This window comes from Ammospiza caudacuta, chromosome 18 (assembly GCF_027887145.1).
Source record: "Ammospiza caudacuta isolate bAmmCau1 chromosome 18, bAmmCau1.pri, whole genome shotgun sequence".
Lineage (NCBI taxonomy): Eukaryota > Metazoa > Chordata > Aves > Passeriformes > Passerellidae > Ammospiza > Ammospiza caudacuta.
This window is the reverse complement of record NC_080610.1, coordinates 3,229,516-3,255,204: the sequence shown is the minus strand read 5'-3', so window position 1 is coordinate 3,255,204 and position 25,689 is coordinate 3,229,516. Positions and strand designations below refer to the sequence as shown.

At 50.5% G+C, this 25,689-nt stretch overlaps 1 protein-coding gene across 4 annotated transcripts in view; it reads left to right on the top strand.

Annotated features, from left to right (window-relative positions):
* MTMR3 (myotubularin related protein 3) overlaps positions 1-23,487 on the top strand; it is a 75,535-nt gene extending 52,048 nt beyond the window's left edge. For 2 of the 4 annotated variants that reach the window (XM_058816446.1, XM_058816447.1), the window contains 12 exons: positions 4,438-4,643; positions 4,839-4,970; positions 7,181-7,292; positions 8,021-8,216; positions 9,745-9,930; positions 11,335-11,505; positions 13,674-13,819; positions 14,470-15,865; positions 17,530-17,640; positions 17,883-17,971; positions 19,120-19,146; positions 21,332-23,487. In XM_058816446.1, the coding sequence (XP_058672429.1) occupies positions 4,438-4,643; positions 4,839-4,970; positions 7,181-7,292; positions 8,021-8,216; positions 9,745-9,930; positions 11,335-11,505; positions 13,674-13,819; positions 14,470-15,865; positions 17,530-17,640; positions 17,883-17,971; positions 19,120-19,146; positions 21,332-21,503 (2,944 nt within the window). In that variant the 3' untranslated portion in view covers positions 21,504-23,487. The remainder of the gene's footprint in view (positions 1-4,437; positions 4,644-4,838; positions 4,971-7,180; positions 7,293-8,020; positions 8,217-9,744; positions 9,931-11,334; positions 11,506-13,673; positions 13,820-14,469; positions 15,866-17,529; positions 17,641-17,882; positions 17,972-19,119; positions 19,147-21,331) is intronic. The other 2 variants (XM_058816448.1, XM_058816449.1) reach the window with 2 other exon arrangements.
* The last annotated feature ends 2,202 nt before the right edge of the window (positions 23,488-25,689 follow it).

The following is a 25,689-nucleotide window of genomic DNA, read 5'->3' as shown; positions in this document are numbered from 1 at the left end:
CTGCAGTTGTCACGTAATTAGGGGACACCTCACCTGCAAACACACTTCCCCAGGGCAGCATTCCCCCTGCTGTCATCACTGCACAGAAGGAAAACACTTTGTTCTCATTCCTGGGAACACCTTGCATTCCAGGGGCTTATAGGAGAGCAATTGAAAAGTCAAAAGACCACAGAGACTGAAATTGTTCTGTCCCCATGTTCAATTTTCATCAGTTCTGCTGAGGCTCTGGGTGGTAAACCACACATGGGGATTCATTGCTGAGCTTCAAATGAGCGAGAGAAAAGTGTTGCTCTTTTTTGATTTCTTTTTTTTCCTTATCTTGACATTTGGTAATAGATTTTTCAAGACATCCAGTTCATCACTCTGGGCTCTAATAGAGCTCACAGCAGTAAGGGGAGGAGAATTTCTGAGTTTGACTGGGCTTGGAGCATCCTGGTCTAGGGGAAGGTGTCCCTGCCTGTGGCAGGGAGTGGAACAGGATGAGTTTTAAGGTCCTTTCTTTCCCACCCAAATATTTTTATGATTCTATGATTGGGATTCCATATACAGTTTATATATATATATATATATATATATATATGCATAAAGCCAGCTTTTTTCAGGGGCAAGAGCTTACTCAACATTTTTTATCCACAGAAATTATTTTGGGACTTAATGATTTTAGTTTCAGTCTTGATCACATTACTAAAAAACTTTTTGCTTTACTTCATGGGAAAAAGAAGTAATCTGAATTTTTTAAAAATAAGTCCAATCACTTGTCTCAGTTACAGATCACTGGGACACTGGGACAGGGACCAGAAACACTCCCTGGCAACAGGAGATCCATTGTCCCTGTGCAGCAGTCCAGGCTGAAAAGCCCAGCAGGCTGATTTGGAGACAAGCTCCAGGAATGCTCCGTGGGGATTGGACTGTCAGGAGCATTGCTTCCATCCTATGATCAGACTTCTAAAGAAATCTCACACCAGACCCTGCAGTTTTTCTTTCTGTTTCCAATTTTTTCAGCCTATTCACACATTTCATAGAGTCACAGAAAGGCAGATGGGGTTAGAAGGGAACTTAAAGCTCATCTGATTCTACCCTCTGCCATAGGCAGGGACATCTTCCACTATCCCAGGTTGTTCCATGCCCTGTCCAACCTGGCCTTGGACACTTCAGGGATCCAGGGGCAGCCACAGCCTCAACCTCTCTGGGAACAATAATTTATGCAGATAAATCTGGCCCCAAAAAATCAGTGTTATGGAGAATACTCTTAGGATTTTTTGGGAAGACAATAGCAAGGGTTTCCTCCTACCTTGTAGAAACAGCATCATAAGAGCCTCCCTGAAGATTCTCTGTGTGGAAGTGTCCTTTAGCCTTGCACTGCTGAGGGTGAGCACACAGGCCCAGGGATCCTGGGCACACAGAAATTCTGTTCCTGCTGTGATTAACATCCCTGAACTGCAGTAAAGGGATTTCCATTCTGCTGCTGATGGTTCAGAAATGCAGCACAGGGAGCAGTTCACCTTTCCCTGCTCCTCACTGCTCTGTGCTTAAAAGGACTTGGGGGATTTATTGTTGTACTCCAGCATGGTTTGGACATGGGGAGGATGAAGCCTGTGCAGAGATGTACATGTGTCCTGCAGCTGTACAACAGCTTGTAAAGGGCTTTAGAGTTACCTAATGCTGATTTACTCCTGGTTTCTGCAGGGGGCTGCAGGTTTTTTTGTCCCTAGGGAGTTTCCCATGGAGGTTTTGCTTTAAGTTTTTTGAATCATTTTGTTCCTGAGCTCTGAGTGATGCCCTCTTATCCCAGCTCTGTCCCTGGGGGTCTTAGCATCACACTGGCTGCTCTTTATCCCTGTGGCCAGTCTAGCTGGAATGAGTGGAATTCTTCAGCCCTCCAGCATGCCCCTAACTAGAATTGTGTGCTGATTTCTGGTACCTCTGAACATGGCAGATTTGTGCAGGGCACTGCTGGGACTGCACAGCCACCAACGAGCTCATCTCCCAGCCTAATGATTCTTCATTATTTGTATAATGCGAGGCAAGGACCTGGAGATGAAAATATAACTCTTTATGAACCTATGAAAATTATTCTGCAGCAGGTAGTAATGAAATCTGGGCGAACATATGGAAAAATAAATGAGCTGCTCTGTTCAAAATAGATTTCTTACACATATAATGATGTTTTATTTTCTTTTATTTGTGCAAGCATGGCGGGGAACTGGGTGGCCTTTCAGTGATTGGCACGTATTTTTTCCTGAACTAATTTGCTGTGGGTAGAGCTGTTTGTGGAAGGCCATTAATTCCAGCAGAAATCCATTTCCCTGTGCCTGCAGTCAGCTGGCACCTGGTGTAAGAGCCGTGGCTCCGCATTGCTTTTCCTTTGCCTCGCTTAACGCAGCGTGTCACTGCTTCCTCTCACTGAAGGGATTTTATATGAAACAATTATAAAAGAGCTATGAGAAGTACTTCAAACCCATATCCCAGCCTGTTTGATCACTTGGAGGCTGAGCACCACGGAGCCTGTGCCTGTGTTGCTGTTGGATGAGGAGCAGGAGGCGGCGGCGCCCACGCGGTGCCCGCGGGGACGCTGCGGAGGAGGTGCTGCAGCACCCGGGGGTGACAGCTCTGACAGCACAGCACAAACCAGCCTGTCACACCTCCAGAAACATCCATCACACTGCTCAGAGCCCGAAAGTCTACACTGGTTGCTTTGGGTGGGCTGGTTTCCTGTTCAGGGCTGTTAAGATTTGCTTAAAGGTTAAGCTGACCCTCAGCACTCTGGGCTCCCTGCTTAGAGGGAAGTGAGCAGCTCCTGGCTGCCCTGGAGCTGAGGTGGGCAGTTGGTTTGCAGGAAGGTTCTAAAATCTTTTCCTGCATCATAACATACAGGAATTGTAATTGGCAGGTGCACACTGGATATCCAGGGTTCTGGGGGTACTCCTGGGTGAGGAAAGCATTGCCCAGAGGCACCTCTGCTTGAAAAGCTGTGATTCCCAGAAATGCACCCCTGCCCTGGGCTGATCCAACAGTGTGGGCAGTAGGGAAAGGGGGAATTCTGCTCTGCCCTGCTCAGGTGAGACCCCACCTGCAGAGCTGCCCCAGCCCTGGGCCCAGCACAGGAGAGACCTGGAGTTGCTGGGGAGAGCCCACAGGAGGCACCAGAGATGCTGCAAGGGCTGGAGCCAGGCTGGGAGAGCTGGGGGTGCTCACCTGGAGAGGAGAAGGCTCCAGGGAGAGCTCAGAGCCCCTTGCAGGGCCTGAAGGGGCTCCAGGAGAGCTGGAGAGAGACTGGAGACAAGGGATGGAGGGACAGGACACAGGGAATGGCTCCCAGTGCCAGAGGGCAGGGCTGGATGGGATATTGGGAATTGGGAATTGCTCCCTGGCAGGGTGGGCAGGCCCTGGCACAGGGTGCCCAGAGCAGCTGTGGCTGCCCCTGGATCCCTGGCAGTGCCCAAGGCCAGGCTGGACACTGGGGCTGGGAGCAGCCTGGGACAGTGGGAGGTGTCCCTGCCATGGCAGGGGTGGCACTGGATGAACCTTAGGACTCTTCACAGCTGAAACTGTTCTGTGATCCATTGCCTTAAACAGAGAAGAGCCATGTGGATGAGTGCTGAGATGTTCCAGCTGGGACATGAGGCAGGGATTAAATGTTTTGATGTTCTGAGGTGCCCCAGAAGTTGTGTGTGCTGCTCTGGCCACTCCCCCTGCAGCTCTCTGCACCCACAGCTGGGCCTCCTTTCCCCAGGGCTGAGCTCCCTAAATTCAGGGTGCTGCTGGGCAAGGTCAGGGAGAAGTTTGTTCCTTCCAGCTGCAAACACTTCAGTGGCTGGTGAGTCCAGAGCTGGTGGCAGCAGGGGGATGTGCCAGCACAAAGGCAGTGAGTGGAATTACTGTGATAATACATTTCAGTCCTCTTTTTATAATAGATTATAGGGGAGAGTTTTCATATCTCCTTCAGAGCATGTTTGCAATGGTTCAGTAAGCTTTAATTATTCCAGGTCTGTTCTTTTTGCATAGTACAAGAAGCCAGGTCAGATTTAAGGAAATAACTACTAACTCTTCTGATATGTGAAACAAAAAAAATTTTTTTTAATGTCATCTCCCAGGAGATGAGAGCCATGTCCAAGTTAGGGTGTTCTCAGTTATCCCCCATCCATGCTGAATTCCTCTCTCATGTCTCAATTGCTGTTCCACAAGACTCCCCAGCTTTCACTGGCCAACAGGCCAAAATACTGAGCAAGAGGATGCTCTATTTTCTCTTCCTGACCTTGCTTTGACTTCCACCTTCTGTGACTGTGGTCACAGCCATCATTCTGCAGAGAAGCTGAATCCCAGGTTGGGGACAACTGCTGAATGATGGTCCCTGCTGGGAATGAAGCTACTGCAGCACTCCACTGAACCTTCTGTGCCCTCTGTGCCCTTCATGTTGACTCTTGGCTGTGTTTGCAGGCACCAGAGCAATGGGGCAGTGATCTCCCGCTGCGGGCAGCCCGAGGTGAGCTGGTGGGGCTGGAGGAACGCCGACGATGAGCACCTGGTGCAGTCCGTGGCCAAAGCCTGTGCCTCAGACTCCAGGTCCAACAGTAACAAGTTAATGAATGGGAATTGTTCCAGAGATCTGCCCAACGGAGGGGACCTCTCTGATGTGGAATTTGGTAAGGCTGCTACTGTTGCTTTCTGTCGAGGGCAGAGTTTTGTGTAAAAGTTTAATCTCTGGTGCTGTAACAGAGGGAATCTGCTGTATTCAGTCCCCATTGTGCAGTGCCTGTGCATTGTGGGGGTGAGGGAATAGTGCTGTAACCAATGTCAGAAGGATCCTCTGAGCTCATCACCTGTTTCCTCCCCCCCAGACTCCTCCATCTCCAATGCCTCAGGAGCAGAGAGTTTGGCAATCCAGCCTCAGAAGCTTTTGATCCTGGACGCGCGATCTTACGCAGCAGCCGTGGCCAACAGAGCCAAGGGGGGAGGCTGTGAGTGCCCAGGTGAGCCAGGGGGTGTGTGAGTGCCCAGGTGAGCCAGGGGGTGGCTGTGAGTGCCCAGGTGAGCCAGGGTGGCTGTGAGTGCCCAGGTGAGCCAGGGTGGCTGTGAGTGCCCAGGTGAGCCAAGGAGGGGGGATGTGAGTGCCCAGGTGAGCCAAGGAGAGGGGCTGTGAGTGCCCAGTTGAGCCAAGGGGTGGCTGTGAGTGCCCACGTGAGCCAAGGAGAGGGGCTGTGAGTGCCCACGTGAGCCAGGGTGGCTGTGAGTGCCCAGGTGAGCCAAGGAGGGTGGCTGTGAGTGCCCAGTTGAGCCAAGGGGTGGCTGTGAGTGCCCAGGTGAGCCAGGGTGGCTGTGAGTGCCCAGGTGAGCAGCATTCCTCCTCAGCTTTCCAGACAATCAAAGGGATTTGCTCCAGTGTGATTATCCTGACACCCTTCAGCACTGTCTGTACACTGCTCATCTGTCTGAAGGTTCTGGATCATGGCAGCCCCCAGGCAGCCCTTCAGAGGGCAGGTTGAGCTGTTAATTAGTCTGTTCTCAGGCCATTAACCCAGCTGGCAGCAGTGCTCAGTGAATGCTGAACCCTGTGGAATCTGCTGAAGAGCTTTCCCTTGCTGAGTCAGATGTATCAACTAGAGAGAGACAAAGGTGTCCAGTGTGCTCATGTCTATAACCCCTGAGCATGTAAAACCCACTGGCTGCAGAGGAGAAGAATATTCTAGAATGGCTGTGCAAAATACAACTTCTCAGCAATTCCCCTAAAGCTGAAGCATTTTTCAGTATTTGTATCATAGCAACTGCAATCCTGCCTCACCTTGCATGTGTAATACAGTTGCAACATCACATTCTGTGTTCTTTGGCACTTGTGAACTGGTGGTTTTATAAACAAGGTGTTATTTATGGTCACTGTTGGGTATTAATGCAGCCTGTTAAAATTCCATGGGTGGAGAGGCTGGAAAAAAATCCCAGACAGAAAAACTGGAGATAAGATAACGAAAGCTCATTTGACCTTTTATTTTGGTCTTTGCTGCAATAGCTGCATTTTGATTCATAGCCACCAGTTTAAAAAAAAATTATAGGTGTCCATTTAACACCTCAAAACCAGTAAATAATTCTTCATCAAAGAGTAAAATTTCAAAACAGAAAAGCACAGTATACAGGAAGTTTGATTTTCTTCCTGTATATTGGCTTTTTAATTTTGTAGAGAAGGTTTTCAAACAGCTTGTCACCTTCAGTAAAACCTGTTTTGCTTTTTGCTGCTAACTTTTCTGCGGGTATTGCCAGGTCTGCTTCATTCTCTGTATAAAAATAGCTCTTCTGTGCTGTACTTTAGATATAATTGAGTAAAAATACAAAAAAACTGAAGTTGTCTGAGGCTGCTCCTGGAGTTGCAGTCCCTCATTGTGTTTGGCCCAGCATTTGTTGGGCTGATAAAGAGTTGGGAAATCAAATGATACAAAACATCACAGACTCCTGAATTTTCTTGTGCAAGCTCTCAGTATCCCAGATCCTGAATCCTGATTATTTTTCTCCTGTAGAAATGGTCATTTTAGTTACTGTGTGATCATTCTTGTGCAGACTGAAGCATCACAGCAGAGGGAAGACTAAATCTTGGGAAAACTATGAACTGGTATTTTCTGGCTCTCTTTAGATGCCCCCTGAGCACTGGCCCTGTCTGTTCAGGCCTCCAGTGTTGCTTGAGCACATCCAAAGTAATTCCATGTATTTTGTTTCCCTGAGCTCCTGATATTTTTCACATGTGTGATGCTTCCTCATACAATTCCCCTCAGAAGAAAGCAGTGGATGAAGAAACCTTTCAGCCTTTTTGAGTGCTTAGGAACAAGAATCTGAAATCTAACTTAAATCCATAAATTACCAATTAAATATTATTTATGTTTCATATCTTTTGATGTTTCTCAGTCTTTTTACAAACATTCTGGAACCTGGAGCGCAGGAATTCCCAGAGGTTTGCACTCTGCTTTTTGTAACCTGAAATGAAACATTTGAAATAAATACAGCAGGACTTTGCTAAATGCTTCCTATTTTGCTGGGCTGTCATGTCTGGAATACCCAGCGAGCTCCAAGGACTTACAGAATCTTTGTAAACAGATTATTTCATCTGTCCACAGCAACAGGGGTTTGTTTTCATGAAAAAAATCCTCTTTTAGAAAGGTGGTTGTTATTTTCTTCCCTCTGTCTTGCCCTCTACCTGCAGAATATTACCCCAACTGTGAAGTGGTTTTCATGGGGATGGCAAACATCCACTCCATCCGCAAGAGCTTCCAGTCGCTGCGTCTGCTCTGCACACAAATGCCAGATCCAGGAAAGTAAGTGGAAGTTTGGGGGTTTGGGCCCTTGGTTCCATGTTTCTGCAGCCACATTCTTCTGCTGATGATTTTTTAATTGAAATTCAGTGGATTTTCCCTTGGTAATAGCGCTAAGCTGTGTTTTTCCATTTTCATGGAAGTCATTGGTTTATTCTGATTGAAGTGAACATAGCAAATTAGTTCTGAAATGAGAGTGGAGCTTTGAATATTGATACCAGAGTGCTGTTTCTTCTGGTGGACTTCTGAGCACTCACACTTAGGCTGATCTGCTATTCCCAGCTTTTTATTAATCCTCACTGTTGGCTCACATCTGGAAAACTGTGGTGGTGTTCCATATACTTCACTCATTTATAATGTTATTTCAGGAGAATATTTCATAACCTTCCAGTGCTGTGGGGTAACTATCCTGCCATGGGGGTCCTCACTGTAGTTACCCCAGTCCTGTTTCCCCTCCCACTCCCCTGTTTGGAATTTGCTGCTAAACCCTTCCATGGTCTCAAAGTGGATGCAAACCTTCAGCTCATCCCAGATTCTGGCAGTTCCTTGGGTTGGCTTGGTGGCTTTGCTGCTTCCACCTCTGGGAAAGCGTTAACAAGACACAAGTGAAAAATGCTACAGACTGACACTCACAGCTTATTAAAACAGCAGCTTTGCCGTGATAAACTCAGACATCCAAACCTGAAAGCATTTTAAAAGAGCAAAAACTGTCTTGCCTGCTTTCCCTCTAGTTGGCTGTCAGCTCTGGAGAGCACCAAGTGGCTGCAGCACCTGTCAGTGCTCCTGAAGTCCGCGCTGCTCGTGGTGCACGCCGTGGACCGCGACCAGCGGCCCGTGCTGGTTCACTGCTCCGACGGCTGGGACCGCACGCCCCAGATCGTGGCCCTGGCCAAGCTCCTGCTGGACCCCTACTACAGGACCACAGAGGTGGGTAAAGCAGGGTCTCTGCAGGGAGTCTGGCTGTGACTTACTGCAGGTTTCTCCCCTGGCAAAGGCATTGAAGCTGGCAGGAGTTTGTCACCTGTAGTCTGCAGTTACTCCCAGGTGTAGGTGCCTGTGTTACTCAGGAGTAGCTCATATTCCCTCTGCTGTAACTGCACAGTCATGGTCTGTGCTTCCCCATATTTAGGTTAGGAATATGGAGTACAAAGTGCTGCAATTGCAGCTTCTGCTGCACCCCTGCAGGTTCTCAGCCAAGCACTGATAGAGAGCCTTTCTCTTTGCTGCATTTCCCAGCTGCATGGTTTTCCAGTTTTGCATTTCCATTCCCCTCTGTCAGTTATATTTCTCCTGCTTTTCCCCTGTTCTATCACTTTCCAGCACTGTGGGTCGTGTGCTGGCTGGCTTCCATCTGCCAGCCCACAGGCAAGATGCCTTTGTTGTCCAGAACAGAACTCTGTGTCTGAACACTGCTGGGAGCTGCTGCTTACAGCCTCACACACACTTGGACCAGGAGCTGGAGCTGCCTTTTGGATGGAAGTGTGAAAACTTCCTGGATCCTTTTCCACATGGATTCTAGAAGCTGGCATCCATCAGGCAAAACGTGCTGCCCTGGTCTGGGCACAGGATCTGCTCCTGGTCCTCCAAAGGGTGCTGTCCTTGCTGCTTGGGGAGCAGAGTTGTGCTGTGCACACTGAGCCTTCTCTGTCACCCAGAGCAAACCATAAACTGTAACTGTCTGTACCAGGATTAGAAACATTGAGTAGAATGAGTTTTCAGTGCTGTCAGATTTAAAGCTTTTCAGCTGCCAGCCATTATTTTGGCTCTAATCACAGCCATTATTTTGGCTCTAATCACAGCCTTCGACTCCATAAACATTCTCTACAATTTTTCTTTCCACTAAGAACCAAAACCTGCCTGCCCTGTGATGGATTTCAGGTCCTGTGAGACAAGGTGTGACATTCAGCTGCTCGCCCAGGCACTGCTTGGGAATGTTCTTTGCCCTTTTCATGAAAAATCACTCAAGTGAACCTTTAATCAACCTTGTGACTGCTGTACACACAGACAAGCACCTGCTCCCCCTGAGCTTGGATGTCCTGTTGTGGATGGATGGTTTTCTTTCCTGACAAGTGGATCTGACCATCATTTTCAAGAAAAGTTTTTATATAACTTGTCCAAATACTGGATACCATGATCCAGAAGCTTTGGCAACATGAAGTTCCTACTTTTCACTGCCTGGATGAGATAGGGCTCATATCAGGATCGTCCCTGCCAGTCACTGAGGGCTTAACCTGCCTTATTCCCTTTCCTGTTCATGTAGTTTGGGAATCCTTATCTGTCCTAATTCCATTTCAGAGCACAGAGGCATTAGGGAAAGCAGTAAAGAGAAGTAATGAGCCCAGTGCTGAGGGGAAATAGGAGAGAGGACACAGCAATTCCCACAAGTCTCAGACCATCTCAGAAAACTGAACCAAAGAAAAATAGGAATCCTTCATCTCTCCTCTCCTCCCTGCAGGGTTTCCAGGTGCTGGTGGAGACTGAGTGGTTGGATTTTGGCCACAAGTTTGCAGATCGCTGCGGCCACGGGGAGAATTCGGACGACCTCAACGAGCGCTGCCCGGTGTTTCTGCAGTGGCTGGACTGTGTCCATCAGCTCCAGAGGCAGTTCCCCTGCTCCTTCGAGTTTAACGAAGCATTCCTTGTGAGTTGGGAGCCTGCTGGGTGATACACTGCTGCTGAGCACAGCTGGAGAGCCTGGGGGCAGATTTTCCCACCTTTTTGTGATGTTTTGTGTCCAAGGCCAGGTTGAACAGGAGTTGAAACAACTTGGGATAGTGGAAGGTGACCCTGCCCATGGCAGGGGGTGGAACTGGATGGACTTTAAGGCCCCTTCCCACCCAAACAATTCCATTATTTTATATACATATGAATATATTCTATATATGAATATGTTATATATATGCTCTCATGTGATAAAGGGAGCAGGAAAGCTGCCCAGATAGAAGGGACAAACGCACTTGTGTAACCCACTGGGTCTGTTCACTCTCAAAAGCAAGATCCTCAAGGACTTCTTTTAGACTTTAAAGAAATAAATTATATTAATTGAATAGTCTCACCTAAGAGAGAACATCCACACGGCCTGAAAAAAACCTTCTTACTTCCAATGCAAACTCCCCCCTGCTTGGATCTTGTTTTGACTTGAATACTCCTCCTCTAAAAACAACCTGCTCCGTTCATTTTTTTCAGTTTCTTCACTGAAAATGTGTAGGATATAGGAGCTGTGCTTACCTTCTTTGGAAGCAGACAGCATTCCTATTAGGAATTCAGCCAGGATGGTCCCAGTCACTTCTCAGATCTCTGGGGAAGTGACAGTCATGGACTGCAGGACCAGTAATCTGAAGAGTAGAAGTTTTTATGAAGTGTCTGATCCACTAAGAGATTTAAGGCACATTCCTGTGATTGTGGCTGACTGGAATTACCACTTGCCAGCTCAGCCATGTAACTGAGCCCGTGTACAGTCCTGGAGTAGCTCAGTTGTGAAATGAGATACAACAGGTAGTAACTGGCTTCACAGCACACTGCTAATCTCCACGGGCTGAGAGAGAACATACCCATGGTCTGCTGGCCTTTGTAGAGTGAACCCCTAATTTATTACAATATTGAACCACTTGTCTTCATTTAAACATCTGAATAGTCCCAAGGAAGTCATTGATATGCCTGAAGTTAAGCTGGCATTTGTTAGGCTGGGCCCAGCATGGAGTGATAAATGATCAGCATTTCTGTGCTGCAGGAATGTTTTGTAGCAGAGGAATCATGATTCTGCTTTGCCTGGCCTGCAGGGCAGTGAGTTTGTATCAACATGACTTGATTAGGAACAAATATTTTGTCTTTCTGTGTTATGTTTTTTCCTGAATTTGTTCAGTTCTGATTTTAAGATTCCTCTCCCGTTGCATTCCTGTGCAATTGGTTTGTAGGGAAGTATGTGAGAAATGCCGGGGTTGCTGTGGCGGCCCTGGGGCGGGGTTTGCTCCGGGGAGGGGAGGGAAGGGAGCTGAGGCTGAGCCCTTGTCCAGCTGACCCCGTGTGTGTGTGTGGCTCTGTGCAGGTGAAGTTGGTGCAGCACACCTACTCCTGCCTCTTTGGAACATTCCTGTGCAACAATGCAAAAGAGAGAGGAGAGAAACACACTCAGGAACGGACCTGCTCCGTCTGGTCTTTGCTGCGGGCAGCAAACAAAGCCTTCAAAAACCTGCTCTACTCCTCCCAGTCGGAATCTGTATGTACCCAATCCCCTCCTGGGGGAGAGCTGCCCCAAACAGCGTCCTGCAAGTGGGGGGATGAGAAACAGCCCAGCAGTGGGACCTGGTGCCCTGGGGTTCCAGCACCGCTGAGGTGGTGGCTGCCCCGTCCCTGGAGGTGTCCATGGCTGGGTTGGATGGGGCTGGGAGCAACCCAGGGTAGTGGCAGGTGTCCCTGCCCATGGCAGGGCTGGCACTGGGTGGGCTTTAAGGTCCCTTCCAGCCCAAACCCTTGTGTGGTTCTCTGAGCTGTCACCATGGACAGAGAGGTGATTCCAGACCAGCTCAGCTCCCTCTGACATTCACCTTGGAACACCCAGCTCAGGCTGATGTTTGAAGTCTTGGGTTAATTTTGGTGATATTTGGGGAATGTCAAATGCCACCTCAGAAATTTCTCTGTGCTGGAAAGGTGCTTTCTGTGACTAAATGTTTTATTGTTTGTAATGGAAAACATTTCAGGGTTTGATAAATAGACCTCTCTGGAGAACTGAGCTGTGTCAGAGCAGTGACACAAAATTGCCTGCAAACCTAGATGCTGTGTCTAAATTCATTTTAAATCTGAACAGAAAAAGTGGCTCAGATTATTTTGTGTATCTTTGTTTCTCTTGATCCCTTCAGGTTTTCAGTTTGGCTCCTCCATGTAGGAGCTCACTAAAGGTTCTGGGAAGGGGCTCAGTTGTGTGTTTGTTACAAGGTCAAGTGAGGGATTCAGGGGTGCAGAGCATGGGCAAGAGAGCAAACACCAAATGACATCATGGTTAGGACTGCAAGGACTTGCATAAATATTTAAACCCTTTTTATTTCTCAGAGTATCAGATGTCATAAACTGAACTGCAAGGACTGTGCAGTGGCTTTGTGTATGACGGATGTGGCTTTCAGTTGTTTCTTAGAGTAAAACTCAACCCTGACTAAGCAGGGAGGAGTACAGTGGTTGTAAAGAGATGAGTTTTCTGCTCCCCTGAGCCCTCCTTGGCTGAGGGCGCCCTGGCTCTGGGCTGTCACTGCAGTGAGCCCCTGGAGCCTTCCCACCTGACACCCCTGGGGAGAGTTTGTGAGGAAGAGCAGACATAGCCTGGGGGGATCTTAAAGCTGTGGATGCTTCTAGATTTCCATGGAAATGCCAGGAGGAGCATAGAGAGGGCTCTCACAGTGACTGTGTGGACAGGTCTGTCCTTGGGCTGCCCTTCTGTGCTCTATCCCACTTGGCCCCTGTTCTCAGGAAATACTCACAAGGACACTCCTTCTGCACGTGGGAGTTTGGGTAATTTCCTGGTTTGGGTTCATTTTCTTGTGGTTTTGCTTCAGGCTGTAAAAGTTGCCTGTGGTGCAACTGCATCTCTTGCAGAGCCAGAGTTATTTAGGAGCAGCAGCCACCCCTGCTCAGTGCCAGGGAAGCAGAGTGTTCAGAGAATCACAGAATATCCTCATTTAGGAAGGGACCCACCAGGATCATACAATCCAACCCCTGAGAGCATTGACAAATGCTCCTGGAGTTCTGGCAGCCTTGGGGCTGTGCCCATTCCCTGGGGAGCCTGGGCAGTGCCTCTCTGGTGGAGCCAGCTGTTCCTCTGCCATTGCCTGCTTTTCCATGGGAAAGTTGCTTGGAAAAGAGTGGAATTGCTAAAATTGTTTTTAAACTGAAAGTGTTTTTAAAGTGAAGCAGAAAGATGTTTTTAAAGTGAAGCAGAAAGCATATTCCACAATCAAGGAATCGCTTTTAAGAGCAAGCTGCCTCTTCTAAGAACTTCTGCGTGTTCTGAATATGTGCCCATGAGTGCCTCCTCTGGAGCCAGGCTGGGCTGTGGTGCATTGGGGTCCATGGAGTGAGTTCAGCTCCCTCTGGCACAGTGCAACACAACACACAAGGGAACATCAGCACTCACATTGAGCCACTGGATTCCATGAGTTGTGAAGGTGTAGGTTCACAGAGAGCTCATTGCAGGAGTTCATTCAGGAGCTGAAGGCTGGCATTTTTCTGCCTCTGACAGAAAAAGTCATTCTAGCCTCAAGCCCCAAGTGTGGCTGATGAAAAGGTGTCCATGGTTGGGTTGGATGGGGCTGGGAACCCCAGTGAACTGCCCCCCTCAGAGCTGAATTTCTCCTGCTGGGAGGCAGCAGCTGACCCTTCCCCCGTGCCCCCTGGCAGGTGCTGTATCCCGTGTGCCATGTGCGGAACTTGATGCTCTGGAGCGCCGTTTACCTGCCCTGCTCCTCGCCCTCCACGCCCGCCGACGACACCTGTGCCCCCTACCCTGTGCCAGGCTCTAGCCCCGAAGAGCAGCCTCTGGGCAGGTGAGCCTAGAGCCCAGAAATCCCATCCTGTAAAGTAAGATCAACAGAGAATATTGGGGATATGGAAGGACAGTGTTTGGGTGGGAGGGCAGGATTTCTGCTGGGTGTATTGGTGGAACTGTGGGACTGAGCTGGCCAAGCAGAGCCTGTCTGTGGGGTGGGTTTGGGAGCTGTCACATTGCAGGGCTGACAGCGTGGCAGAGAGAAGCTGGGCAAATAGAGTTCAACTCTGGGTGTCACATAGCCACAGAGAATTCCTTCTATCCTTGTGGATATAAGCTTTCACTGGTTATCTTGAATTTGAGTTCTTTTTCAGTGTTGCATAACCATTTCTTTGCTTGTTGTAGTGACTCTGAGCACATGTTAATTAGGAGGTGTGACCAGGCTGTAAGCTTTGGGGCTTGCTGGTAGAGGGATTAATCTGGGAATGTTTGAAGTCTGGTTTAACATATTTTCCTCGTGGCAAACAAAGTACTGAAGCAGCTCTGCACTACAGATGGTCGGAATGTGCTCCTGGATGATATTTCCCACAAGTCCATTAGCTGGCAGATTGTTACTGTCCTACCTGGGGGGCTGGTTTTTAATCACAGCAGCTCAATGTTACAAAAACATCCTCTGACTTGGGGGTGGGATTGTTTGTCCCTTTGCAGGCTACCAAAGACAAGATCCTTTGACAATCTGACGACAGCCTGTGACAGCAGCGTGCCTACAACCAACCGCCGGAGCAGCGACCCCAGCCTCAACGAGAAGTGGCAGGAGCACCGGCGCTCCCTGGAGCTCAGCAGCCTGGGCCCCCCTGGGGACGACCCCTTCGAGGGGGACGGGCTGGGCAGGCAGGGCAGGGCCCCCGTGGGGGCAGAGCTCTCTGTGGCAGCCGGGGTGGCAGAGGGACAGATGGAGAACATTCTGCAGGAGGCCACTAAAGATGATGTTGGGCTGGAGGAGCACTTGAGGGGTGGCCTGGAGGCAGCAGGGAAAGGGGATGAGGTTGGCCTGGATAAGGAGAAGAGAGCTGACAATCTGTGTGGGGAAAAGGCCGAGGTGGATACAGGTACCGTAACGAACAATCCCACAGCCAACCCACACCCAGCCTCACATGGTGCTGCAGAACTCAAAGGACAGCAGGACGAGCACAGCGACCCCAGCTGCGCTCTCCAGAAGGCATCTCAGGGGAGAGGACTGCAGGCTGCTCCTTCTGAGGGCTCTGGAAACAGAGATGCTCCAAACAACATGGAGGAGGAAGGTCTTGGGAAAGGTGATGGAGAAGCAGAGAGCCCGTGCAGCACAGCCCAGGCCAGCCTTGCCTTCCCTCTGACAGCCCTGCTGGAGGAAAGGACATCCAACATCGAAAGCTCCACAGAAACCTTAACAGAGCCCGAAGCAAAGCCCGAGCTCACGGCCAGGGCCCCGTGCCACCGACGTCACCCCTTCGACAACAGCGCTGACGAGCTGTCCCGAACTCTGCACAGCAGGCCGGAGGGGGAGTGCATGATAGAGCTCCAAAAACTGGGATCAAGAGTGCATAGGACTGCTGGTAGCAGCACCACACACCTCCCGATGCCTTCCCCTTGTGCCTTGCCTCTAGCAGACCGCAAAGACGAGCTGGTGTATAATGGGGAGCTGGAGCTGGAGAACAAACTGGTGGAGAAACCGGCGGGATTCGCGGCCCCGAAATTCCCCGCCACCAACGGACACTGCGTCAACGGCGAGGACGGGCGCATCAAGGCCTCGCTGAGCCGGCAGGTGTCCACGGCCAGCTGCAGCTCTGCCCAGCTCCACCTGAGGAACTTGCACCACAAATGGATGTTCAGCCAGCTGGGGAAGCAGCCGGCCAGCAGCCCGGACCAGCCGGCCCGCAGCCACCTGGACGATGACGGCATGCCCGTGTACAGCGACGTCATCCAGCAGCGCCTGCGCCAGATCGAGACGGGCCATCAGCAGGAGGTGGAGACCCTCAAGAAGCAGGTGCAGGAGCTGAAGAGCCGCCTGGAGAGCCAGCTCCTCAACAGCTCCCTGCGGCTCAACGGCGACTACGGCGACGAAGTGGTGAGTGAGCGCCGCTGGGCTGAGCTCACCCAGCCCTCAGCTCCTGGCTCACAGCTCAGGGCCTGACTTTGGGCTCTGACCGACCTCTCCAGGTCATCCTGAGGAGGGCACACACTGCCCAAGTACCTGATAGTGGCAGATGCCTGTGACTGATACTGTCACCAGAGTTCAAATTGAGCAGAAAGGTTTATTTCCAGATGGGTGTTGCACAGCAGCTCACACACCCCTGGCCATACCTAAACACCTTCCCTGGCCTCGGTAAAACCAACCAAACCCTTGGTTTACCAAACCTCACTAAAACCAACCAAACCCTTGGTTTACCAAACCTCAATAAAACCAAACAAACCCCTGGTTTACCGCTGTCTTCACGTAGGGCAGAGTTATTTTCCTGTGCTGGTTTTGGCACAGGAGCATAGGATGATCCCTTGGTTCTCTGCAGATCCCAGCTGCACTGGCAAGCTCTGTGAGCTCAAACCCATCAGGGTCACACCATCCCTTTCAGGTGCCCCAGGCTCAATGACTGGAATTAATTTCTAGAATTCTAAATTAACTGGAATAAATTACCTGAGCTTTTGTGACAGCTGTATTTCAAGAAGGGTTTTTCTCTCAATTAAGGATTTTAAGGGAGCTTTTAAACCATTTGCACTTTTATTTTGAAATGTTTAAATTTATAAAAGTAGAGACTTCTGTAGAGAATTGTGCTTTCCTGTGGTTTTGAGCACTTGCCTGTAATTCCTGAGGCTGTCGCAACACCCATCAGAAGTTTCCTTTTCCTACATGGTTTATATGCCTGCAAAATTGAAAAAAAATATTTGTAAGAAGTTCCCAGCTTCTGTTTGTTGAATTCACTGTTTAGAAGTGGCAGAGGTGCTGGATAGTCCCAGGTACGTTTGTTGTGAAAAATCCTTGGAGCCTTTTTGGCTCTTCCCATTGGAGATGCAGCACAAGGTGCTCATTGGGCTCAGTGTCACTGCTAAAAGCTTGAATTCCTTTGAGAAATTGGGTGCTTTGCCTTAATGGACTCTGCTCCCATTTTTTAAGGGCCTTCAGAAGCTGCAGTGTAGGGCTGGCAGTGCCTCCAGAAAATTTCCCATTCTTAAGGACCTGATCTCTACCTTCTCTTTGTGCCTCAGCTTGGGAGTTACAGGTTTTCCTCTGGAACTCCAGGATTGCCCATTCCTCAGGCATCAAGATCTATTAACTCAAGGTTTCTTGCTATTTTGATATATTTTAAGGGCTGGCTGAGTTTTAATTGAGTTTAAATCCACCTCTACCTGGATAGACTGTATTAAGGAAGCATTATTCCCAGAACATATACATAGAATATACATGGCTCAAATTCTGAGTTTCCCATATGCAATTTGGCTTGTATTTTCCAGAAGCTTTGCCAGCAAAAGGATATCTGTATTACTAATTATAGTTTTGAAAGTGAAACACCCTTGGAAAGGAATCAGGACCCTGGAATTGGAGCCACAGGGAGCAGGTTTTGGTTAATTACCCAAAGCCTTCCCAGAACTCTGCAGCAGAAACTGGATCCTAAATCCACTCTGCCTCACATCATCCCATCAGCAGAGGGTCCAGGCCTGCCCTGTTGGGGTTTCTGGTGTTATTTGTGTGAACAGGGATCTGGGGGGCTCCGTTCAGCTGTGTTTGTTTGCCAACAGACGTCTATTCCCGACTCGGAAAGCAATCTGGATCAGAACTGCTTGTCTCGCTGCAGCACAGAGATTTTCTCTGAAGCCAGCTGGGAGCAGGTGGATAAACAGGATACAGAGGTACAGACTAAATCCCTGTAAATTGCTCACTCTGGGATAATCCTAATTCAAATTATCCTCTGGCCTTTGGTCGTGTGCCACTTCTTGGGAACTCTTTTCCTTGCGTTCCGCTGGTCTCACAGCTGACATACCAGTACCTGTGCCTATGAGCCCTCTGCTGCACAAGCTCTGGGACTGGGGAGGGGCTCAGCTCAGGAGTGCTGTCACTGCCCTGCCCCTGATGTCACTGGCTGTCCCCACAGGTGACGCGGTGGCTCCCGGACCACCTGGCCGCGCACTGCTACGGCTGCGACAGCGCCTTCTGGCTCGCCAGTCGGAAACACCACTGCAGGTGACTGGGGGGGACTGGGACTGGGACTGGGACTGGGACTGGGACTGGGACTGGGACTGCCCTGCCCCTGGCACCAGCACGGGCACAGCCCTGCCAGGGGTGCTGAGGGAACAGGGCAGCTCCTGGTGCTCAGCTCAGCCCGTGCAGGGAGATGTTTAAAAGCCATGTTTGGTGTCTGCTCCACTCCAGCCAAAAGAGATCCCACCTTTCTTTCCTCAGACTGGATTTGCAGGCAGTTTAAATTTATGCAAAATAGAGCTTTGTCCTCTTAGTCTTCAGAAAGTCATATATGAGTTACATGAAATACAGGAATAGCATCTTCTTCCCATTGCTGGTTGGAAACCTGCTCCTTTCCTTCTCTAACCTTTCTCCCCTTTTATTAACTTGCTCCTACAGAATCTGAATGGAACACCTGAGTGAGGTCAAGGTTTTCTGGATTATTCTTTGCTAGACCTGTTGCCACAGAGGCTGCAGCATCTCAGGCAGCAGCAGGGGCTTGATGAGGAGCCAGAGGCAGAGACCACATGGCTCAAAATGCTGGAGTTAAAGCCAGAGAATCTCCAGTTTCCAGTTCTGTTTCAAATAAATTCCTATTCCTGGTTTCTGCACATGCAAAAACTATTACAGGAACCATCATTTAAATAAATCTCAGTTACCACATTTCGAAGCTCTCCTGCTTTTTGAAGTTGCAAAGAGTTATGAACATAGTTTTGAGTTTGTGTCTGGTTTATCTTTTGCTCCACTTAGTCTTATAAAGTTAACCAAACCCAGGGAAGAAGAAGAATCTGAATTTATTTTTTTTTTACCATGCCCACTATGTTTGTGCAAATTTGTACCCCAGGGCTCAGTTCCCTAAACCTGAGCTTGGGACAACTCCCAGAGCCTGGATACACACAGGTCAAAATGGACTCAGGGTTTCAGGTCTGGCTCAAATCTCCCTGTGGGTTCTTTGCTCCTTCAGCCTCCACATGTGCAGTGACCCAGCTGTTGGTGAGACCAACACCACGAGTATCTCTGTAGTAAACATTCACACCCCTCCCTGGGAGTGGAAATGAGTTGAACCCCACAGTGTAAGGCCTTGAGCAGAGGAAAACCTTCCAGCTTCCTTGGTTGCCAATGTAGCCCTGAGCTCTCTCTCCTCCCTGCAGGGACACTGACCGAGTTGATCAGCTCTGGTGAGCATTTCCAGCAGCCTCTGTCTGTTGTCTGTCAGCCTTTCCTGGGTGACTTCTCCCAACTAACTCAGCTCTTCTCCCTCTTTGTTTCTCACTTGCCTGGAAATCACCAGAACTAAGCTGGGGGTGGCCAGCACGAGCTGCTGGGGTTGGATCTGTGTGAACAGCCCTCTCTCCTCACAGAAAGGCTTTTAGGACTTGGCTTTTGGGAGCTTAACTGGGATGTGGCTCAGACTAACACTCACTGTCAGTCCATGTGTGTACTGCTCTCTGACAGGAGACTGTCCTGCAAGTTTCATGCATTTATTTTTTATCATTTCCCTTTTTCTCCATATTTTTGGGAGAGGGCCATGTGTTACCAAACAATTCCAGTATTGCTGTGCAGGATGTTGGCAAAAACCTGGCACTTGTTTTAGAAGGACTGAAAATCCCATGACTGGAACAGGTGCCACAGAGCTGGTGGAGGGTCAGGATAACCAAAACCCTATGAATATCTGAGATTTGGGATGAGGAGAAGAGTGGGGAGTGTGGCTTTCAGCCCCCCTTCCTCAACTGAGCAGCATCCCTTTTCCAGCCTGTTTTTAATGTCTCTTTTTAATCTCTGAAGCAAAGCAGGGACCACCAGGATAGAAGGATGAGCTGTCCAGAGCTTTCCAAAGCAGTGTCAGAGCACCATTGTCTAGGATAAAACAACAAAAACCCCAGCATATGTTAGGAATGGTGAGCTCCAACAAAGAGATCCTTGTTCTAATCCCTCTGGTTGGTTTTCCCCTCATCCATCAGTGAGCTACTCTGGGATAATCATTCCCTGAGCAGGGAGATGGGGCTGTGGGAGCTGTGTGGCACCTCCCAGGGCTGTTCCCACTCCTGCAGGTGCTTCTGGCAGGGGTTTCCAGCAGGGCCCTCCACTCTCCAGAACCTCTGCAGAGGTTGGTCCCTGTCAGCCTTCCCGTGCTGGGGTTCCAGCTCCGAGACCCGGAGCGCTGTGTGGAACTGAGGAAATGAGCCCACTGAAGTGGGAAATGGGATTTCTCTGCTGTTTCTCTCCCCATCAGTGACCAGCAGCTGGAAATCTCCTTTCTTGGCAAGGAAGGATTAATCAAAGCTGCTAGGTGTCAGCGGAATTCCCTGGCAGCCTCTTGGCAGCAGCAAATCTCCAGTGCAGAACAGCAACAGTACCAAATCCTGATGCCAGAGAGTTAATGGAGAGGGCAAACCCCAGGTCCCTGGAGTGCTGCTCCCAGCTCCATGTAGGAATTGAGGAGGTCAGGGCGCACAGGGCTCCCAGGTTTTGGGGGGTTTGCAGAAGGTAATTAATGACTGAGCAGTAACGAGGTGTATGTGCCGGTGCGGCTCCGCCAGTGCCAGGAATGCTGCGCGCGCCCACCTGTGCATGGAGCACCTGCCTGCCCAGCCCGGGCTTTGCATGTTCCTCCTTGCCTCAGTTTCCTGCGTGCAGGAGTGTGGCACTTCTGGAGTGGCTGTGGGGGCAGTGGGAGGATGGCAGTGACCAAGGGCTTTGACATTTCCATGTTTAAACCTTTCCAGCTCTGAGCAGAGTCCGGCCTGCTCCCAGCACTGCCCCATCCCTCCAGTGAGCCAGGGCTGGATCAGCTGTGTGAGCAGGGCCTGACCCCCCATTCCCAGTGCTCCCCACATTCCCCTGGCCTGGCTCAGAAGGGCCTGTGGTGGTTCTGCTTCAGCCCCTCAGCCCTGTGCCCCATTCTGCTGTAGCCCCTTTGCAGCACATCCAGCCTGAAGTGTCCAAGGCCTGGCTGGACGGGGCTCGGAGCAGCCTGGGACAGTGGAAGGTGTCCCTGCCATGGCACTGGGTGAGCTTTAAGGTCCCTTCTCACCCAACCCATTCCATGGTGAATGGCAGAGAGCTCTCTGTGTGACAGAGGGCATAGCCTGTCCAGCCTGGCTCAGGGCAGTGCTGAACAGAGGCTGCAATTCCACACTGGCTTTGGCTCCATGCTCCTTCCTGTGCCCATTCCCTGGACCTCTACTCCATCCATAGGAGGGAGAAGCACAGATGTTGGAGCTGTCCCTGTCCATGCCCTGGCCTGTGGGGAGGTATCTCCCCCATCCCAGCACTGGGAGTGTCTCATTTTACACCTCATGTAACTTTGTCAAACTCCTTCTGATCTTTTCTTTTCCATTTCTCCTCTGTTCCTGATGCAAGGAATTGCGGCAACGTGTTCTGCTCCAGTTGCTGTAACCAGAAGGTGCCGGTTCCCAGCCAGCAGCTCTTCGAGCCCAGCAGAGTCTGCAAATCCTGCTACAGCAGCCTCCACCCCGGCAGCTCCAGCCTGGACCTCGAACTGGACAAGCCCATCACTGCCACGTCCAACTGAATTGCTGGCCTGGGAGCGGCGGGGGCGCAGCCGGGCCGAGCCCCGCCCAGGACACGCGGAGCCGGATCCGGGGCCGGGAGGCTGCGCTGGAGCTGGAGCTGGGGCCGTGGGCAGAGGTCGAGGATGGGATCCTGTGGGATTCTCCTTGCCCAGCTCCTCCCCCTTTCCTGCCTGTCCTGTCTGTGTGTCCGTGTCCCCGCGCGTGCGTGTGTGTGTATATAATAATATATCTGTTTGTTTGCGGGAGGGTCCTGGACGTGGGGAGGGAGCTGCTGAGAGCCAGGATCCCAGGGCTATTTATCTGTCCCACTGCAGAACTGCTGCAGAACGAGGATTTTGGGGAGCAGGGAGCAGAGGGAGCCGGGCCGGCCGGAGTGCAGAGCCTGAATAGCTGCAGCCTCCAGTGCTTTCAATCACTCCTGTTATTCCAAACCCAAAACTGCTGTTTGAGAACCTGTTGCTGCTAGAAGAGGTGGGAATCTCCTTCCCCAGAGACCTTTTCCCTCTCTGTTCTCACAGTGGCTGCCCGAGGGGGTCTCAGTCAGGTTCCTGCACTGGAGGCTCTGTACCTGCACACACAATCCGTGAGGTCTGAGCCCTCTCAGCAGGAACACCTGGAATGCTGGCTCAGGAATGCACGTGCTGTGGTGAGAGCCGAGCCAGGCGTCACACCGGGCCTTGCCAGGCGTCTGACCATGCAATTCCTGCTTCAATCCAACAGGACAGGAGCAGAGCTCTGCCTTGTCCCTGCCCCATCCGTGTGAGTCCCTCTGGGAGCAGAGCATTGCCATGGTCAGTCCTGGCTGGTCACTCGCACTTTACTGGACGATCCAAACTGGCGGAAGGCGGCCGGGGCTCGGCCTGTGAGGATTGTGCTGGTGCTGGGCACCCTCCTGGGATGCTCCTCCTTTCCCAGGCTGTGTTCAGTGAACTCGATAGGAAAAGCTGCCTGAGGAGCTTAAAACAATCCAAAATACATTATGGATTCCCCTTCCTCCTTCTGTCCCAATCAGACTCACCTCACTGAAGGGTGAAACTCCCAAATATCCATTTGTAACCAACTGGTAGGTGCTCATCCCTTTCCCTTCCCATAGATCCTGCTTAGTGCAATCCAGCAAGGAGGAAGAGTAGATCCTGCTCACGGTGCATTCCCTAGGCACAATCCCAAATTCTCTATGGTATTCCCAAGAATCCTGCTGGAGTATTTGAGAGTTCTAGATCCAACAGCTCAAAATCCAAGAAACCTTGGGAAAGGAGCATTTCCCTTCCCTGGAATGTCACAATCACATCATCCAAAGGGAGGGTCACGTGGAGAAACCATCTGGCAGAGCTCAGAGCTCTCCTGGGGGAGACACTGAGGTGGTTGGAGTGTTCCCTTCCCACCCTGCCAGGATCCCTGCACTGCCGTGAATGCCCAGGAAGGAGGAGGCTGCGTCCTTGTGGGAACGGGCTCTGGGAACGGACGGAGCATCTTGGGATCTCCCTGGCACAGGTGTAGAGAAAGAGACACTGCAAGTGGAGTGAAGGATGGAGTCTCCAGCCCAGGCAGGTTTAGGGTCTGTGGGGGCTGGAAGGGAGGCACAGCATCGCTGTTGGTGCAGAGCAGGACGAGGGTGGCAGGGGCAGGTGGCAGGGCCGGGGTGGGGGACACCCCAACCCCCAGGTGTGGCTTTGGGGGTGCAGATCAGCCGGAGCCTGCGCACGTGCCAAGAGGGGCCGGGCTGGGATGTACAGTGTGAATAAAAGCTTGCAGCTCTTTAGGCTTTTTTGGATCGATGAAGCACTTTTTTTATTAATATTATTTTTTCTTTGTATGTAAAGGAGGAAGCCGTCTCTCCGTAGCTGTGTACAGAAATAACCCTTCTCTCCGCAAGAGAGTAAAGTGCTCCTATATTTTTCATTTTTGTCAAAAGCGAGAAGTAAATACTTTAGAAATGTTAAATATATAAATAAAAGTGAATAAAGTTTAGACTTTTGCATGGGAGCATTTGCTAACACACTTCCTAATTTTTTATTTTCCTTCCCTGTCCCTTGGAGGGATGTATTGGAGGCTCAGCAGGAACACCAAGGCCTTGGAAAAAGAGGCTGCAGCTGCTGCCCTTGGCTTTCTGTGCTGTGCTGTGCCTTTCCAAGGAACTACAAACTGCCACTCCTAAACTCAAGACATAAACTTAAATCTTAGGCTTGGTTTTCCTGGTGCAGGAGTCCCAGGAAGGGGGAAGCACACAGCACACACCCTGCCAGGTTCTGTTGGCACAATCAGCACGGTTTTCCCAGGATGGAGAAATGTGCCAGTCTCAGTTTCCTCCATAGTGTGTTTTTCTTTTTCCCCTTGACCAAGCATGGTATTTCAGTCTGGTGATTTTACACAAATGTGGGATCAACCCTGATCTCCAGGGAATTCCCCTGCTTTCAGTGGGGTTTGGCAGTGGAGGCTCCATTCCCACCTGCACCTGCCTTATCCTGATGCTGGATGGTGGAGCTGTCCTCTTTGGGAACAAACCAAACTCACTCAGGTTTAAGATGTTTTTTTCCCAGAAGGTGGAGAATTCAACTGATGTTGGTCCTGCACAAGGGTTATTTCCATTTTCCAAGCACTGCCTGCTCATTCCAGCTGTGCACAGTCCTGTCCCATCAGGTCCCCCACCATAATTTATTTCTTCTCTTACATATTTGAGGATTTACCCTGAATTCCTGGGGGTCTGAGCAGCTGGGAGGGACCTTGAGCACAATCCCTCTGTGATTGGATGGTGTTCATTAAATCAAAATAAACCAGGTTGGGGTAGAGCTGCTGATGGAATCTGGAGTGGAAAGGAAGCCGGAATCACGTTTGATGGAGTGTTTCAGTTACACCTCACGGTGGGATTTCCTGGAGCTCCTTTCACACTTGAGTTTCTCCTGAGGGCTCTCTCAGGAGCTCATTGTCCTGCAGATGTTGGGAGCCCCGGGCACAGGGAAGTTTCTGCTCTGGGAAATGCCGAGTGTGGGTCTCTGCCCCGCAGAGGGATCAGGGCAGTTCTGAGCTTCCCCGCGGTGCAGAGGAGGACACGGCGGAAGGTGTCAAAGCTCATTTCCCCGCGATCAATTCCTCCTGAGGAGCCTCCTTCCCTCTCTCCTTTGTCCCAGCTCCCGGACAGCCCCTGAGCCTGTCGCGACATCGCGCTGCTGTCGCACTGGGCGGCTTCAGTGCTGCCCCCGGGCTGTGGAACAACCTCCTGGGTCGGGATCTCAGGCAGGGCCGGGAATCACCGGGAGCTGAGGGCCCCCTCATGCCAGGGTCCCCTTCTCGCCACAGGGCACCGGGAGGCGGCACTGGGGGCACCGGGAGGGCTCCGTGCTCAGAGCGGGCACTGTGAGCGGGGTGGGGGCACGGCCAGGGTGGGAACCAAGGGCTCCACTGGGAAGGGAGGGAGGGAAGGGAGGGAAGGAGCTGTTCGGGAACTGCTCCACAACCTGGGAAAGGCTGCAGGAGTGGCAGGAACCCTGGGAGGGGTTTCGAGGCTTTGGGAGGCTGCAAAGGGAAATCAATAACCACGGGCAGGAAGCTGGGCAGGTTCAGGGACTATCAAACAGAGAGTCCTGGAATTACCCAGGACGAGGTTTGGAGTCAGCCCTGAGCAAAGGGCAGCTCTGCCGGCCTGGCCCAGGTGTTCCCCAGGCCTAGAGCTGCCCATCCCTTCCCACAGAGCAGCTGCCATTGCTGCATTCTGGGATTTCAGCTCACCCTTCTTTGCACTTGGACATTTTTTAAACGCCCCTAAAGTTTAACTTTATTATTTAACAAATCTGGGTTTTAAACTAATTTCCCATAGTGCTGTCACAAAATTATTTTCAGACCTTGCAGTGGCAGCAGGTGATGGGTTTGATTGTCCTCTTTTTGGGTGGGATTTATATTAAAATGACATCTGAAGTCTCAATTACTTGAAGCACATGAAGTATTTGAAACCATGCCAAGCTCTGAGGACAGAGCTGTTCAGCAGCACTGGAAGTGTCAGACTCTCATGTGTGTAACAGCCTTTATTCCTCTGTAGCCTCAGAGTGAATATTTAGATCTCAATAAATCTGTCATTTTCCTACACAGTGATGAGTTCATAGTCCCTTGTTCTCTGAGTTCCCAGTTCGAGGGGCTTATTTTTAGGCAAATTACAGCTCATGTATGAGGAAAAATTAATCCTGGTGTTCAGAA